Source organism: Nesoenas mayeri (assembly GCF_963082525.1).
Source record: "Nesoenas mayeri genome assembly, chromosome: 1".
NCBI lineage: Eukaryota > Metazoa > Chordata > Aves > Columbiformes > Columbidae > Nesoenas > Nesoenas mayeri.
In genome coordinates this window covers 158,321,119-158,338,444 of record NC_137541.1, presented here as the reverse complement: position 1 = coordinate 158,338,444, position 17,326 = coordinate 158,321,119, and the positions used below count along the sequence as shown (strand labels likewise).

General features: G+C 39.7%; 2 protein-coding genes across 2 annotated transcripts in view; one reads left to right on the top strand and one right to left on the bottom strand.

Annotated features, from left to right (window-relative positions):
* UBAC2 (UBA domain containing 2) overlaps positions 1-17,326 on the top strand; it is a 90,371-nt gene that overhangs the window by 28,038 nt on the left and 45,007 nt on the right. The gene's annotated exons all lie outside the window — the stretch shown is intronic.
* On the bottom strand, positions 8,457-17,302 carry LOC308052782 (G-protein coupled receptor 183-like; the record flags this gene model as incomplete). The annotated part of the gene is made up of 2 exons (XM_080363414.1): positions 8,457-9,561; positions 17,262-17,302. 2 exons carry the CDS (start codon positions 17,300-17,302, stop codon positions 8,457-8,459), a joined length of 1,146 nt encoding a protein of 381 aa, XP_080219540.1.

The window sequence follows — 17,326 nt, the reverse complement described above, 5'->3', positions numbered from 1 at the left end:
TTCCCCTCCCACCTGGCCGCTGCTGTCATCCTCCGGTGTGTGGAAGAGCCCTGTTGCGAGCAGCTGGGCTATATTGTCAGATTATATGAAGTGTAAATCATAATTCTTACTTGTTTAGACCTTTTTTTGAGATGCTGACAAAGCTGGATAATGCTGTGGAGAGGGAACAGCAAAAACTTCTTCCACCAAGATGTCTGTGGCCAGTGAGGGACACTTGTTTCCTGTTTTGTTTGTGACTGAAAAGTGAGACTTTGTGAAAGAGCATTAGAATCGGATTTCTGAGAAGTAATTTCAGAATTCTAGCTTCATCATTATGACTTTTTTGTTCTTGTTGTTAAGCTTGTGAAGACCTTATCTAGACTGAATGACAATTAGACTTCCTCTGTAGTTAAAATACGTTACAGTGCTAACTCTTTATTGATATCCGTTCCAAGAATCAATCTTTATGGGCATTTTTAATTAAAATTCACATAATTAATCATGTTATTTCAGCAGGAATTTGCAATTTGCAGCACAAGAAGCACTGCAAAGGGGCTATATGATAGCAGTGGTGTTTGGCTGCTTAAACGGAGATGCTGAGCTGTATGGTGTCTCTACACCATCAGCAATCACAGCATTAGGAAGGCAGGGCTGTAACCAGGGGAATTACTTTTTCCAAAATCAGCTTCCACATGCAGTGGAAGATTGGAGGAAATGTAAAGAGGCCTTTAATGTAAGCGGTAAAATCAGTTCAGACAACTGGAGGCATTTCCCTGACCCTGGGCTCTCAGTCTCCGGTGGTCCTCACCTAGTTGTCCTCAGCCATGAGCTTGGCCTTTGTAGATTTGCCTAGCTATAGGCAGCTCTCCTGGCAGATGGAGGAACTCCTCCTAACCAAGGGCATGGGATGCAGGTGCTGGCCAAATGGCTGGAACCAGTGCAGCAGAAAATCAAGGAGAGGTGAAGAGATGGCCCGGCTGTGCCCAGAACTGGAGGCTGCTTGTTCTGCAGTCATCCCCAATGTTTGTGGTCACCAGTTCTGCTTGCCAGTGCTCAGTGGTATCTGAGCATGCTAATTTTAGAGCTGCTGCTCTAGCTTGTGGGTTAAGAGCAGTTAAAGATGAAAGATCCTTCGTTTAATGAAATTAATCTCTTATGCCAGTAAATTTGGATGGCTTGATTTTTCGTCCTCTCAACAAAACTGAGACACTTTCTTCCAGTTCACATTTGTAATAGTGATATACAATGTATTACCTTCTTGCAGGTCTATATCTAGGTGTCCTGTCTGATAATTTATGTCAGTGTTTGTCTAGAACAAAGCCACTAGGAGAAATCCATGAGATGTTGTTAAGTATCAGGGATATGAATGTGAAGCTTTGCCCTCTATCCCTCTTTTAGCATAAAGAACATTATTATGTATGTGTCCTAGAAGCTTGTCCAGATGGGTTTGCCCCTGTCTGAGTGAAGGAGTAAGATTCTGATGGGTGTTGGGGTGTTTTTGGGGTTTTGAGTAGCTGGCGTCATGAATACATGTATTTATAATATTTTTTGAAGGCCAAAGGAGGAGAATTGTCCTGAAGTCGCCTTTAGTCTCATAACTTCAGGAGTCTCCAGTTGTCTCTTTTTGTCAAAAATGCCTCACACATGCAGCTGACAGGGGTGCTTCATCTCTTCCTGTCCAACTGGGTACGATGATCTGTCACAGTCACTTCTAGACAGAATTACTGTAACTTTCCATACTTAGAAATCGTGATATTAAGGTTTCATTAAGTTCTTAGTCCCTTAGTAGCAGCAGCTGCTGATAAAACACTATCTGGCTCTTTTGTAGGCTAATAAGTTGAGAATAATCAGTTTTCAGCATCTCTATATTTAAAGTAGGCTGCCTTGGAGTGCCTTCTGCTAACTAACCACAACTTCCCTCGAAAGTTACGTGCCACAGGAAGGATGAAACTGCTAAGTCTAGCTTATTAGAGGGAGGAACATAGCTCTCTTTGTGCATGGTATAAGATAATGTATACTTTTCTAGAGGGGATAGGATAACCACAAATGTTGCTGCCTTCAGAACAGGTGCAAAACTTGCTTTTTTAGTTTAGCACTTTGCACAACATCTGTCATAACTGAGGAAAAGAAAAGAGGAAGAGGAGAAACTCGTATTTTGCACTGAGGGAAAATGAATATAGCTTTTTGGAAAGAAATCTAGGCCATGTCTTGACCTCTATTTTAGGAGGATGCTAATGACAGCATTTTGATAAGGGCTTAAGTAGAGGACAGTGATAGAAGATTTTAAAGTTAAATAATTTGCTGCAAGTTAAATAAATTACTGCAAGGCCATTGAGTTTCATATTTCTTTCTTCTCTAGCTTAAAGATTTGACCAAATTTGTTAGTCATAGAAGGATGCAGGTTGAAAGGAGCCTCTGGAGAATGTGTTGTCCAGTGCTGGTAGTGGCAATTTAATTAGGGCTGTGTCCAGTCAAGTGCTGAGTATCTCTAAGGACAAAGATTTCCCAACCTTTCTGTGCAACCTTTCACAAAGTCTGACTAACCTCATGGTGAAAGAATGCTTCCTAATGTTTAATTGTTCCTTGCTGCAGCTTGTGCCCATTACTGTGTGTTGCCATCTTTTCTGTACCCCTTCCTAGTAGGCAGTTGAAGGCATTGGTAACATCCCCTCTCAGTCTTGCCTGAGCTCTCACCCTCTCCTCGAAGAGCATGTGCTGCAGCATCTTCATCGCTTTTGATGGCCTTCTGCTGGACTTGTTGCAGTATGTTGGTATCTTTCATGTACTGGGAAGCCCAAAACTGGGTACAGGACTCCAGGTATGATCTCACAAGTACTGAATGGAGGGGAAAGATTGTTTCCCTCAGTGTTCTTTCAAACATGGTCCTGTATATGTTTGGCTGTGAGGTCACACTACTGACTCCTCTTGGACTTGTCCACCAGAGCCCGGACCTTTTTTTGGCAATGCCCAGCCTACCCTGTTCTGTGGGGTTATTCCGTCTCAGGTGAAGGGCTTTGCATTTGACTTTGCTGAACTTCACGAGGTGCCTGTGAGCCCATTTTTCCAGCCCATTGAGGTCCTGTTCTTCTTTATTTAAGGCGTCTGAGCAAGTTTATCCAAACTTGGCAGCTATGGGGCAAGATCCTCATTTTGAGACTTTCCTGTATGCTACTGTGGTAGGAAAAGCAGACCAGTACGCTGTGGATCCCCCACGTATAGAGATACCCTGTTATTTTCTTCCACCCAGCTCAAACACAGTTGGATTTCCATTCTTCCTTTGCACTTACCTTCTTCCCTGCCTCTCTAATTTGGATGAAGTGGTGAACAGCTTCGATTTGACTGTTCGTAGGAGAAGAGAGCAGATGGCTTGAAGGAAGAGGACTTGATATAGGTCTGTTAAATCACGAGTAGTATGGACGGAGTAAATAGGGAGTGACTGTGTTCACTCCTGAACCCTGACACTTCAAATGAAACTAACAGGTGTCACAAGAAAACGGCTCCACACACCATGGGTGTTAGTTAGGCTGTGGAACTTCTTGCGGCAAGATGCTGCAGGCACAGACATTTTCAGTTCAAAAAGGGACCAAACAGGCTGATAGAAGAAAAATTGACTGAGGACTGCCATGTACAAGATGAGACATCTGCCTCAGAATTCTGGAGTCAGACATTGCAGAAAGCCAAGAGAATATTCAGAGGGGGAAAAAATGAGGAAATATGTCTGAGCATTTCCTACCATAGCCTTAGTCTGCAGCTTAGCCAAGAACGTATTAGGAAATATTTTACTCAGATGAATTTGATGTTTTTCTAGTGATTCTCGGTGTCCGTTGACCGTGTCTGTGTTGAGCCAGCACAGTGGGATGCTGCTAAGACACAAACCTTAGTTTGTCTTGAGTTCTTCCCCTGCTCTGTACCACAGACATGGAAATAGAAGAGGCAGAGAATGTTGCTGCTTTTCAGTTCCTCCAAAACTGGTCGTGTAATGTGAAGTTTTTCTTCTCCTTCTCTTTCGCCCCCTATTTTTCTTATGTTGCAGGTTGTCTCATCATTTTCTTGGAGTCTTTTCATTCCTTGCTTACCTGAAAGCTTTTGAATTTCAGAACAATGTTAATTCTTAATGTAACATCTGTTAAAACAAAAAAAATCTCCATTTTTTTCTTTATGCTAGTGGCCTTGCTGGTTTAAGAGGACTCATTAACCACCTTCAGGAATTGCATTATTTGTGGTAGCATGTTTGCCATTTCAGACAGTCACTGTCTTTTGCTTGGAGATGATCATGTTGCTGACAGGTTCCTCATCTGCAGAGCTTTCAGGGTCAGAGCCAAAAGAGTCAGGCAGCAATACCTTGGGGAATACCTGTCTTCTTCTGCTGGGACTCTAAGCCACAGGAGATAGTGTTCTTTATCTCCACACTTCCAATTAGGCTTCAACACCTTCAGGCTCAAGGTGGCTGAGGGAACCCGTCTGAGGACTTGCAGTGGTAGTCCTTAGTTTTGCATTCTCAGTGAAAGAAAAGGTGAACACAAGCCATGTTCTTTTGCTGGAAGTGTGCATCTGTTGGGGATTTTTCACATGATGCACCTTCACTTGGTCATGTGTTCTACAACAGGTGTCTATACAGCTTTCTTTTCGGGACTTAAACAGAGACAGCCAAAATATACCATTTGACCCCCTACCATGATTTCTATTTCTATGCGCCCTTGTCACATTCCCTACCAGATAAGATTTGAGAGAAATGTCAGCAGTGGACACTTAGTCTCGTTGGAGTCCTCTTAGGAGCTGCTCTAGACCTATCCTCCAAAGTGTAGAATTAAAAGGTAATCTGTTGTTTTGTCATGAGATGCTAACTGGACTTCACCCTCCAAACAGAGACACAATTTCTCTAAAGAACTTAAGTCAGATCTTCATGATGAGCAAGCCATTTGAACCAGCTGCTACTTATCTGTTGTTTTATTTAATTGTGAAAAGGGTGAGTGAGCTCCTGGTCTGTATGACCATTTCCCAGCCTTTTATGTAGAAGGAGGCCTTTCCTAGGATGTATCTCGTTTTCTTTTGCAAAGCTCATACTGTTTTGGCCACATGTTGCATGGTGTGGCATGCTCATTTCTTTTAAGACAGACACATTTGTTATACTGTAAATTTGTTGTATAAGTACTAGAGAGAGTTCAGAGAAGGGCAACAAAGCTGGAATAGGGTCTGGAGCACAAGTCTGATGAGGAGCAGCTGAGGGAATTGGGGCTGTTTAGCCTGGAGAAAAGGAGGCTGAGGGGAGACCTTATCACCCTCTACAACTACCTGAAAGGAGGTTGTAACATGGAGGGGGTTGGTCTCTTCTCCCAAATAACAAGTGATAGGACAAGAGGAAATGACCTCAACTTGCTCCAGGGAAGGCTGAGATTGGATATTAGGAAAATTTCTTCACAGAAAGGGTTGTGAAGCATTGGAACAGGCTGCCCAGGGAAGTGGTTGAGTCACCATTCCTGGAGGTGTTTAAAAGACGTGTAGATGAGGTTCTTAGGGACACAGTTTAGGTTGAGTTAGGTTATATTTGGACTTGATGGTCTTAAGGGTCTTTTCCAGCCAAAATGATTCTATAATTCTATATAGTCAGTGTCAGAGGGGAAAAGAGATACCAGGTGTGGCTTAACCCACTTTATTTGTGTCTGTGCAGCATGTAGGAGGAGAGGGACCTGAGGTGTACCACTGCAGGTAACTGCTATCAAAAAAATGCTCCAACAAACAGCACTGGGGGAAGAGTACCAGCGGGATGAATGGATAAGAGTATCTTGAAGAAAATCAGTTGTTGGCGAACACCTGCATATTTTCAGTATTACTGCTCTCCTTTGCTCCCATGCAGCAGCTTGTTACTGTGTCTCTGGTGGTTCTTACCAGGCCCACAGCACAGCTGGGAGAAGAAGCAGGACAGATGTTCTCTAAACTTCAATGCAGTGTCCCCCGTCAACTGAGACCACCATCACAATGACTTCTGACAGTTTCAAATAAGCAGAGAGAGAAGAGGCTCTTCTGATATGAGAGTGCATGGGCAGTGAGTTCATGCTGACAAGGAGTGAGGGGAAGCAGCAGCATCAGCTGTTGCAGCTATAAATTGTCACTGTGTGTCTGTGCCTTTAGAACTCTTGTCAGGAAACTGAGCTTATCTTAGCTTTTAAAGGTTTTTAATTTATTGGTTTCTTCAACATTTGAGAAACATCACAATAAGGAGTAAAAAAAATATCTTTTCTCAAACCCGTATCTAACTGGACCAACAGGCTCATTAGACCAAATGCAGTATTTTGATGTGAAGTTAGCTGTTTGAGAATGTTGATGTGATTTAAAAACAAAGTCTAAATTTTAAAATAACAGAAATGTTAATGTGAGAAAACAGGGATAGAGAAAGATTTTTCTAATACAGATCCTCAGTTTGTTTCCACTTAAAAGACAGTAGATATCTGCATTATGTGGTGCTGTAATATATATTTGAGTTGTATTTTACAGACAAATATCAAAAATAATTTTTGCCTTTAAGGTTTTATAATTGCAGTTAGATGAAACACATATAAAAAAAAATACAATAGTAGAATAAAATGAGCTTGTACTGGTGTGATATTAATAATACATATATTTTATTTCTACAGTTTCTAGGTATTCATGAGTGGTCTGTCCATGGTTTTATCAAGTTACTTGTTTACTCCAATAGGGCAATTTCTTAAATAATATTTTAAAATAGTTTATTAAAAAGCCAACAAGAACAGAACTGCTATAGCATAGAGATTTAAGTAGAACTTTTGTTAAAAATTAGTTTTCTTACTCTGTTTTCCTGTAGCTGCATAGTGTCTTTTGTATTAGAAACTCAATTTTGACAATCTTAAGTGGTATGAAAACCAGGGTATTTTGCATTTTCTTTCCCACAAGAAAGTAATCGTGAATTTAATGTTTCCGTACTGCTGTTCAGATATGACCCTTCTATGTTTGTAGGTAGGCGGAGGTCAACACGTGAGGAAGGAAGGCATTGCAAAGATGACAAATGTAACTACGTTTGTTTGACTTCAGTACAACCTCAGTGCCAGAGATATACAGCTGCAATGAATAACGTTTATTCTGACATCTGGCATAGCTTTTACCAGTAATTATCAGGCACTCTTTAATCTTCCTTTTCCATCACAGCCTCATGGTGCAATTACCAAGTTGTGTTGGCAGGTGAAGGCGTATTAACAAGATAGAAGACAAAAGACAGCGGGGCTGGGAATAAAGTAGGGAAGGAAACAGACACACGACGGAAGGGCACGACAGCAGGAACCCAGGGCTTGCATCCTGGAAACTCAACCGGTATTGAGCTGATTCCAGCAGGATGTGTTTAAGTCATCTGGCGTCTTTGCTGGCCCAGTTTTGGTGTGCCCAAAAGGATCCCAGATACGTTGCATGAAGGCGTGATGGGAAAGGTTGTTCTTTCCCAGCTGATCCCACTGTTCTCATTTATTAGTCTCTTGGGTAAACAGTTAACAAGAGGTGGCCATCTCACACCAGCGGAATTAACCCATTAAATTACTTTTTTGGTGACGTCAACGGTGAACACTTATTCCTGTTTCTAAAACGTTTGTCTTGTGTTCATGTCTGACTTCTGAGAACCTGTATCACTGCTTTTTTAACTGAAATGGTACAGTTTTCATATTACAGTCTCCAACTTATTTTTTGTGTTTATAAATAATTTATATACAACTAGATTAGAGACTTTTTACAATACACACTAGAAAGAAAAGTTCTCCTTTAGGAAGACGAATAAAGAGATAATACACTTTGCAAAGATGAGTGATTTAACATGTGGGAGATACTCAGTGTTGGGGAGAACGAAACAGTTCATTAACTTTTTGCCTGTTACATTTGGCAATGTTATTTACGTAACTTGCACAATAAGACATTCGTGCTCCAAATACTGTAAAATGCAGTTTCACCTACAGAGGTCTGTAAGCACTTGTGATAGTCAAATGTGTACAGAAATTGTCCATTTTATCTCAAAGTTTGATTCCTTTGCTTGTATGATTTGGCTAACAAAGCCATGGCTGTTGTTGGAGCTCAGTGAGAGGTCCTGCAATTTTCAGATGTTCTAGTTTTAGTCAGTCTGAACTGTAAGCTATTTTTGTTTAATCCTTTCTCAGACACCCAGTTAAAATGTGAATCAAGTCTTTGCTTGAGCTAATAACATCCAGGCATACGCATGTGCAATGTGGAATTTGAACCTTCACAGTGGTGCGTCTTTCCTGGAAAAAAATAATGAGATCAGTCAAAATGATACAGCTAGGAAATTATAATGCTGATTTTTCCTGCTGCCCCGTGACAATTCTGTTTCTATGCAACATCTGTCTTTGATTTCCTGACATCCTGAGGAACAGAATCTTACTTAAGCTGCTGTACAGGGAGCACTCAGAGTTTTTACTGTGGACCGTGGATTTTTAAGCTTGCTCCACTGCGGCGTACCGCAGACTTTATTTTTCAGGTAGCTTTCCATTGGAAGATTTTGCAAGTACCGTCATCTGTGTTTCTCCCACGTCGCGTGAGCTTTCTTCGTGATGTGACCTGACAGCGCTTGAAATTGATACGCTCACTTGTCGTCTCAGTATTTTCATTACAGTTCTCTTGTATCCTTTGCATGCAAAGAAATAGATGAAGGGATCTAGGCAGCAGTTAAAATTCATCAGAAACACGGTAAAATGGAGTGACTTCTGGAAAATTTTGGTTTCAGTGCACGAGGGTTCGTTCTGAAGCTTCCTAATCATGTGTTGTATGATTGCAACATGATAAGGGGTAAAGCAGATGATGAACACTATAATTACAAATATGATTGTATTGATGGCTTTTTTGTTTATCCCTGATTTTTCAGTCAGTGGATTTTCCTTAGCTGTTTGAAAAAGTTTGCAGCTAATTTGTGAGTAACAAAATAATATAATCCCCAGGGGAATGAGGTACCCTACTAAACAGGCAGCAAGAAGTATAAATGGTAAATGTGGTATTTTTTCAAAGTTTGGATATTCCATACACGTAGTCCTTTCTCCTTCTTCCTGTGACATGGGTTGTATAAGCAATGGGAAAGTCTGACTAAATACAAGAAACCAGATGAAGACACAAATGCCTTTGGCGTACTTAATCCTTCGGATCTTGTATCGGAAGGGGTGGACAACAGCGAAAAACCTGTCGATGCTCAGGCATGTCATGAAGTTCACACCTGCGTAGGTGTTGATGTAGAACAAGAGCGCGGTTATTCGACATAAAGCTTCTCCGAAGGGCCAGTGGAAACCCAAGGCGTAGTAGATTATCCTCGTCGGCAGGGCAATGCAGAACAGGAGGTCGGAGAAGACGAGGTTTGTTGAATAGAGGGTAGTGGAGTTGATTTTCTTTCTGTTTTTAAAAATGACGGTGAGGGCAATGGTGTTTCCAAGCACCCCAAGAATTAAGATGGAGCTGTAGAAGACAGGCAGGAGGATCTGTGCTGTGTCTTTGTGCTCATATAAGTCGCAGGTGGAAGTATTTGCCTGAGAAGCTGTGAAAGTGTCCATGTCTGTAACCACTGTTATTGCAGGAAGCTCAGTAGACCTAACATGAAAAAAAAAAAGGGAACATTTTGTCATAAAAGTAGATAAACTTCTCCTGCATAACAACGGCCGACCTCTGTTGCAAAAAGCAAGATCGTAAAAACTGAAATGAAACTTCATTATGGTGAAATAATTTTCAAGCTCCTTCCAAAAACGAACAAACAAAATATGGCCCTTTTTGGCCTTTCTGTTTGATCCTAGTTCCTTCTCTCCTGAAAGATATCAGACAGGGGGCAAAATAACAAACCAGGGGTGTAATGTGTTTGGAAAGTGAAGTCTATAGATGGTCAGGAGGTGAGAGACCATTTAAAGCAATCTGAGGGGAAAAAGGAGTCTGAAGAAACCACATGATAAAGTATCATATGCGGTCCCCAAGGGTCAGGCAAGCAGATGTGTTTCAGTTAATTTTTAGGGAGGTTTTTTTCCAAACAATTCATGTTGTAATGGTTAAACTTGCTTTGAGAAACTGATTTTCTTCAGCTTTCTTATCATATTGGCATTACAGTAATTCAGCTTGTTTATTACTAGTTTTAAGAATTGGCTTTTGGAATCTATTTCAAATATTGTTACATACATAAATTCTTAAGATTGCTACCTTAGTCACTCTTTAGTGGTGCTGCAAAAGAGAGATAACCCAGCTGAAATATTTCACACGTTGTCTGTTTAGTAGATTTGAGAAATTGTTTGACCTGCACAGTCAGAAGTAGCATGGAAGAGCTGCAAAGTGGAGGGGATTGGGGGACCTAAAATGTAAAAAATGATCCACCAGAATTTGAGAAATGGAACCGACTTTTGATATTGCTTCCAGTGCAAAAGGTTTCTTAGGTGTGTTGTTACCTGGCAGTTGTGTAGTGGAAGCATAAATGTCAGAAAGGATCCGGCATCTGATGTTAGTCCTTGAGTAGCTCTTCTGCAGAGTGGTGCCTCTTAGAGGCAACGTTTATGGATTAAAACAGCAGGCAAATGAAGGTTACTTCTGCTCTAATGCAAAATACTCTACGGAGATAAAAGCTATTGTAACCTGAGTTTTAAGTCTTATCTGGTCCCTTTATTTAAAATATCTAGGTTATTTGTGAGGATCTGCCTTTCAACACACAATATTTACAAACAACTTGTAGCCTGTTGTACCTTAAAGAATTCTCTCTGGAAAATACCTCTGAAGGGTTTTAAGCTACACATTTCAGAAAGTGCTTATTCGCCTTTTCTTAACTCGTGAAAGCATTAAAAGGTTAGGATCTTCTTTCATGTTTTGAGGAGATTGTCCTACTTACTTCAGGTTCTTCACAATTAACATGACCTGCAACTTGTACTGTATTATAAGCCAGTCTGATCAGATTTCTGGCCAAGTTAGCAGGGATGCATAAGGTTCTCTGTTAACAGTAAACCTGCAGATAGTGGATTATATGTATTAAAATACATAAATGAATTATATATTATATGTTTAAGGAAGAAATTTAGCATCCAGATAGTATATTAAGTCTACGTTTGCTGTGTGGCACAGGCAGTGGAAAAGACAGGTGAGTGATTTCCAACTGATGGATGAAAAATGTTCTTATTCTTAGGTACCCATGAAGTATGTACCATGTGTCAGGAGGTGGAGATACTGCATTCAGGGTTGGATATCAAGTCTGAAGTGGGAATTTTGCGGTTTGAGGAAGGGAATTAAACTAGTAAAATAGCAACTCCAGCTGTAGTGCACATTTAAGAATGTCTGGAATTTTATATTGGTTAATTCCACATTGGTCACAGTATCTTGGCGTTAGTGTGTTTGATGATTGATTAGTACAGTCATTATTACCCTGAGGATAGTTCTGGTATACTTTCCTCCTGTTTCATCTTTTCCCTTATAGAAGTGTGTAGGATGGCTCTTGTTTTACGTAAGTGTAACAGATTGCTTTTTGCAAAAAATGGTGTGGGTTTGTGTAGGCACCTGGATAAAGGTCAGTGAGGTATTTTGTTTTGTTTCTCTTATTTAAATGCTTCTGCTTACTTGTTCACACTCTCAGCATGATATCTATCCTCTACTCATGTCTTCCTTAAAATTTAGCTAAAATAATTTCTTAAGCGTATGTGAAGAAGAATAATCTGAGATTTATGGTAAACAGGTCTGTTGCAGTAACTAGATACAGCATAATAACTGCATAATTTTATTTTCACTGAATAGTTGTGATAGTTTTGGTTCATAAATAACATGCATAGTTGTCATGTCCATTCATTTATTTTTCTATTAATGTTTGTAAAATGTAGAATATCTGTTATACAAACACGTTTAACTACGGTTTAGGGAAAATTCTGTAATTTCAGTGAAATGCTATTTTTTCTACATTGAGAGTAGAATTTTATAAAATGCATGTTACCTAATTTTGTGCCATGAAGTCGGATCTTTAATGAATTAAATTAATCCAGAGCCTGTTGTTGCTCAAAATAGGATGCTCACCCTCGCATAAAACCATGGCTATATTGACAAGGCGTCCTAGCTGGGAGTTTGTGCCTACCCACAGTGTTAGCATGGACATACACAGGGTGCAGGTCCATAGCAGGATGAACTGGCCACAGAGGGATGAGAAGAAAGCTGGAGGACCACAACTCATGGGTCTCCAGGGCAGTGTGTAGTGTAGCTAAGCTGTGCTCCTTGACAGAGGATGGCAGCAGGCTCTTCTGCCTGCGCTGGGAGTCAGTCCTGGGAAGGGAAAGTGCTCTTTTTGATCCTCTCTTAGCCCCAAAATATTTTGGCTGTTAATGTAGGGAGCACATTTTATAATACTCTGAGCGAGCATTAGTATTTTCTCTATATGTGGGTATGTATGGGCCTGTTTTTGAGCAGTCACCATGGTATCTAGGTGCTATATTACTTGTGTATATTTGACAAAAAAATAAACGGAGGTACTATATCCCGTTTGGGGCCTGAACAGATGATAAAGTTGCTACCATGTGACAACTTAATGCGCATCACCTGAGCTATGGTAACTTCTTTGTACATCTGAGCTCTTGTTGTTGTTGGATGAACTCCATTTCCCTCAGCGGGTATTTCACCTTTTCTTGTCAATCTAGAACAGAACCGCATTTTAAAAAATACTTTCTTCCTAAAACGTGTCTAGACTATTAAGTAAGACAAGACTTCTGTTGGGTTTTTTTGTTTGTTTTATCCTATTCCTTGTGTCAGGTTGCTGTTTATTTCTTGGCAGCAATCCTTAGTGATCAGCATTCACAGCATATGATATCCTCCACGCAATGTCTGTGAAAAAAACAACAGCAGACCAATTTTTGCGTACTTTTTGTGTGTTTTACATTCTTGAAGCAAAAAATGGAGGATGTTACTTTTTTACTGCTGCAAACCTTAGACTAGCTGGACTTGATTCCTGCTGATTTTAATGATCTGTGTGCCTGAATACCTTATGAGAAGGTGGCCAGTTACTGTCCTGAATCCAGATGTACCACTGGAGCTAACCTCCAGAATCACTACCAAAATGTTCGCTCTTCTAGGTTGTTGGATTAAATACCCCTCCCCATCAGCCTTCCAAGTTCGTTATTTGTACTATTTTGAAGTATATACTTGAAAAAAAACCAAACAAAAATATTAATTTACCTTACCAAGTTAATAATTTTAGAAAACATTGCCAGGTTTTTTGGCATGCAGAATTTTGGCATAAAGTAAAATTGCTGTCTTCATAATAAGTATGGTAAAGGTTGTTCAGGTTTTTGTTTTCTGAGTCTGCAGACACACAATAGTCAGTGACCCAGAACACTTACTCTTTTAATGTGACCTGCTGTATGACCCAGGTTATATTATTATTTTAGTTATTTGTGTATGAATTCCACCAACTTTTCATTTAAAGCAAATTTTCCAAAGTGCTGTTTGATCTTGATTTGGAGAAGAGAAAGTGAATTAGCCATTTGTACTGTAGTTTTTGGTCAATCAACCTCCATATTAAAAAACGTGAATGTCTCACATTTTTTTTCTTGAGCCTTTCCCCTTTATACAATCTAATGGTTTTAGCAATTTAAAGCAAATTTCTCACCACAAGGCAACATAGTCTCATGATGTCTGTTCTAAGCCCAGCTTAGTCCCACACAGGAGATGGGGCTTCAGATGCTTCTTGGCACTGGTGTGAGTGAGCATGCTCACCACTACGTCCCTGCTTTTTCTGCTCAGTTCATGAGGTATCTGAGATAAAATTGTGTAGCATCGCACTGGGAGCTTGTGAAGTTAGTTCACTGTGATGCCAGAGCCCTCCTCAGATTCACTGTGTCCCAGGATATCTCCACTCTAGGGGCATAGTCATTGCTCTCTGCTTCCACCTGGCAGGACCTTACTCCTGGGAGAGTTTTAAATTAGTTGTAATATTATGCCCAGGTTTGCAAGCAGTGCAGGTTGTTCTTTATTGTTCCCTCACTTGCTATTTTTAAGTCTCAGCGTTGTATTTGTTTTCTGACCACCAATGGTGGAAAAAAAAAAAAAGGTTTTCTTTAGCCAATTACTTTATAGTATTTGTTAGCTCACCAAGCTTTTACTCTGTTCCCTGCACTTTCCTGGTATTTGATAGCCATGGCATCCACTCAGGGAAAAAAATACAGTACCATGTCAAGCTGCTTACAAAATCTGGCATGTCTGAAATCTGTGTAGGTGCCTTTCTAAGCCAATTTTGTAATCTCATCAAGGCAGGAAAATAAGCTGGTTTAGGAGACTGGTTTTCTGTGGAAGCATTTGGCTGGCATTATTAATGTGTTTTACCTTTATACTGCAGTATGCAATAGCCCAGCTCAGAGCAGAGTCCCTACTGCAAAAGGTGTTTGATGAACAGATCGGTGGCTCCAGTCTGGATGTGCTACATAATCCAAAGCCCTGGTTCATAGAGATGTTCATGTATGACAAGCTTTATATGTAGTATAGTAGTGTTACATACATCTATTAACAAGCATAGGCTTAAGCTTTGAGCCAGCAATTGCAGTGTTGTAAACTTTGATTACACGGGTTTGGATTCTGTGCAAGCAGTGATACAAAGCTCTCTCTGTGCTAAATGAGTTTTCTTCTTGTCCTCATCTCCTGCTTTTGCTGAAGGAGCACCATCTGTGTTTTCAGCAGAACAAGGAACATGCAGAAGGCTTCAACTGTGTATTGTAATCCTATGTGTGATTTGTCTGTCTTCATAATTTTCATTCTTTGGAGATGAATCCCCGGTCCATCTGTCCAGTAGCTAATTTAAGAGGGATGCTAATTAAATTCTTGGAAAGGCACGGCAGATCATTAGAAAGATCTCTCCTGACTCAATACATAATATGGTTCAGTCACTTTGAGATGGACAATATTTCTTTAACAAACAGTATTGGGGAATAATGTTGTTTATGTATGCATAAGGAACATAAGTGATTGTAAAAGAATGTTTGGGAAAGAGACTTCTCTTGCCCTGCAATGCCCGACCTGTGGATTTACTGAGCTTACAGTCCTCTATAGGTGTAAGCTGTGTATGTCCTACAGAGTTTAAAAACAGTAGAAGATGGGAAATACACAGTGCTGTGCTTGTGCAGGTTTAGTTTTTTTCCTTAATCTCTGAAATAAATTGTTTTCTGTTGGCCATCATATTCACTGTTTGAATGTCTAATTTACCATACAAGTAATCTTCATTGTAGAGTGTTTTCTCTGTTTGAGAAAAAAGCTTGATTCCACTAAGCTATGTCTGTTAAAACATATGCTTGCTAAGTTGCATAGTAGGATGCTTTGTTAATATACAAAGAATGTATAGCTAATCTACATATATCTATGTGTATGCATTGGCAGCTTGGGAACTACACGTGGTTTAACAAAAGCTGAGGCAAGAGACAGGCGTGTCTTGAAGCTTCCTGTTTCTTTCTAATACTTTAACACCCATACACTTTTAATGCTTTACGTTAATTTACCTTTTTTCAAAAGCCACCAAGTTTTGTGTCCTAAATTACAAAGAGTGAGCCTGATGATCTGAAAACTGAATCCTCAGGCCGTAACCCACAGCTAATTTTGGTGAGACAGTTTCTAGGCAAGTGCTTTTATTCTTCCTTGATAGAGACCTGAATTTGTTGGAGCACTAAAGCCAAATTTGTATGCCACATATCAGAGAACCCAAAGTGTGCATTTCGTGAAGTAAATTCTCTTGCTGATGGCTATGAAGAATTACAATTTTATTTAAGTGCTTAACAGAATTTGCAGATGCACACACTGTAGGATCTTTATGGTCCTGCTTTTATCTATTGCTGTGTACTTTGCAAAGTTGTGTGACAGTTATATTTGGTGCCCAAAACTAGTAGAAGCTGCAGTCAGTGAAATGGAAATAAAGAGGTTGAGTTGAAATGCTGCATAACTAAAGAAAAAGTGGAAGTCATTTGAAGAGTACATGTCTTGCTCTTATCTGTTGGATCTCTGTTTCCAAATGTGATCTGTCCTATGAAGAGTGTGAGAACAATCTGACATAAATCATCCCTGCCAAAGATGTGTGTTAATGTGAAGAGCCGTGCTGGTGGTGAGATGATTAACTTCCCTTCAGGTTCCTTGCCTTAGTATTCTAAACGTAAAAAGGAGAGAGCCTAAAAAGTGCACACCTTTTGTATTACTATTTTTTTTTCTGGGCGATATGGAACCTATACAGTCTTGAATTTTAGGGATTGCAATGTCATAACTTTACCTTAATTTATTATTCGTTACATGTATACATACTCCTCAGCCTTTCAAGCAGAAAGATAGATTTGAGCTCTTAAAGACTAATTGACAGGTAATTTTTCAGTCCACTCATCTCTCTTCAAGAGGAGCCATGAGAACATTAGACAGAACTCTCGTATTCTGTGCTCAAAGGCATGCATACCGTCAGTATTATTTTAAGCTAAATTACAGGTGAGTTCTCATCTATTAAACAACCTATATTTTTTGCCAGTATAATATGAAAAATAGATCTTTTTGAATTGGGAAGATGGATAAAAATCATATCATGTGTAATACTTTTTTAACTTTGTGGTATGGAGATCAATAATTGGGAAAAAGATACTTGGTGACTGTGATTGAGAAAAAGAATTCCTTCTAAAAACTTTGACAGAAATACGTGTCAGAAGGTAAAAGAGGATTTAGCTCATAAAACTTTGAATTCTTAAAATATTCTCTTGCAATATTTAGATGTGAGAAGAGTGACCCAGGAGCTCTTGAGCTGATAATGAGGGCTGTTCCATAGATAAGGAGACAAGGAGCATATGTGATGCAGCAAGCTGTGCATTCACAGCTATAGCACAGATTCATTTTAAGGCTTTCTCCAACTATTAAGATTATTCTGCGAGGTTCAGTGAATGGCTTAAGAGCTGCAGTGCTCCGCTTACTACTTGTCCGGTAGTTATTTCTGCATTAGTATAGTTCTAGTTACTATTACTAAAAAAATTGTCTAAGCTAATGCAGTATCAAACATTTCCCTGTGATTGTCAAAGGCTGTATTATAAGAAAAGACTTGAAATAACTTGTTGATGCTGTGGGTCAAGAAATCCTTTAAATAAAAATTAAGTGGCAGAATATTAATATATCAGCATAAAATACCACAGACTTGTCTTCCACGAGCCTTGTCTTTTCCACCCAAAGATTATTTATCCTTCCTGCCGCATGAAAATATTCAGTATAATGCAGAAGATAAATAATCTTTCTGGAATTGTTCTCTGTTGCAGTGAAAAAAAAAAGTTAGTGCTTTCTGTACTTACATATCTGTGGCTTCTTGGATCCTCTGAGCAGTTAAGGGCATTAGCAGGATGGCTTGACTGCGAAA